Here is a 217-nt window from a genome sequence, read left to right on the forward strand (position 1 = left end):
CCCCGGGCCGCCCCCCCGCCCCGGCTACTCACCACCTGGTCCGCCGTGAAGTCGATGTACCCCGGGAGGATGAGGAAGTCGCTGGGGGAGGGAGGGTAACGAGGGGGAGACGCGTCAGCGACCGCACCGGGCCGGCCCCGCGCCGCGATCCCGATCCCGGTCCCGGTCCCGGTCCCACTCACTTGTAGGTGAGCCCATCGCCGCAGCTGAAGAGCTG

General features: G+C 72.8%; 1 protein-coding gene across 1 annotated transcript in view; it reads right to left on the minus strand.

Moving 5' to 3' along the window:
- Window positions 1–217, minus strand: part of IMPDH2 (IMP (inosine 5'-monophosphate) dehydrogenase 2) — an 18,341-nt gene that overhangs the window by 11,780 nt on the left and 6,344 nt on the right. The window contains exons 2-3 of the mRNA XM_010573435.1: window positions 183–214; window positions 33–81 (exon numbers count right to left, since the gene is read on the minus strand). Of these exons, the coding sequence (XP_010571737.1) occupies window positions 33–81; window positions 183–214 (81 nt within the window). The remainder of the gene's footprint in view (window positions 1–32; window positions 82–182; window positions 215–217) is intronic.

This window comes from Haliaeetus leucocephalus, unplaced genomic scaffold (assembly GCF_000737465.1).
Source record: "Haliaeetus leucocephalus isolate CR32 unplaced genomic scaffold, Haliaeetus_leucocephalus-4.0 Scaffold2, whole genome shotgun sequence".
NCBI classification, from domain to species: Eukaryota; Metazoa; Chordata; class Aves; order Accipitriformes; family Accipitridae; genus Haliaeetus; species Haliaeetus leucocephalus.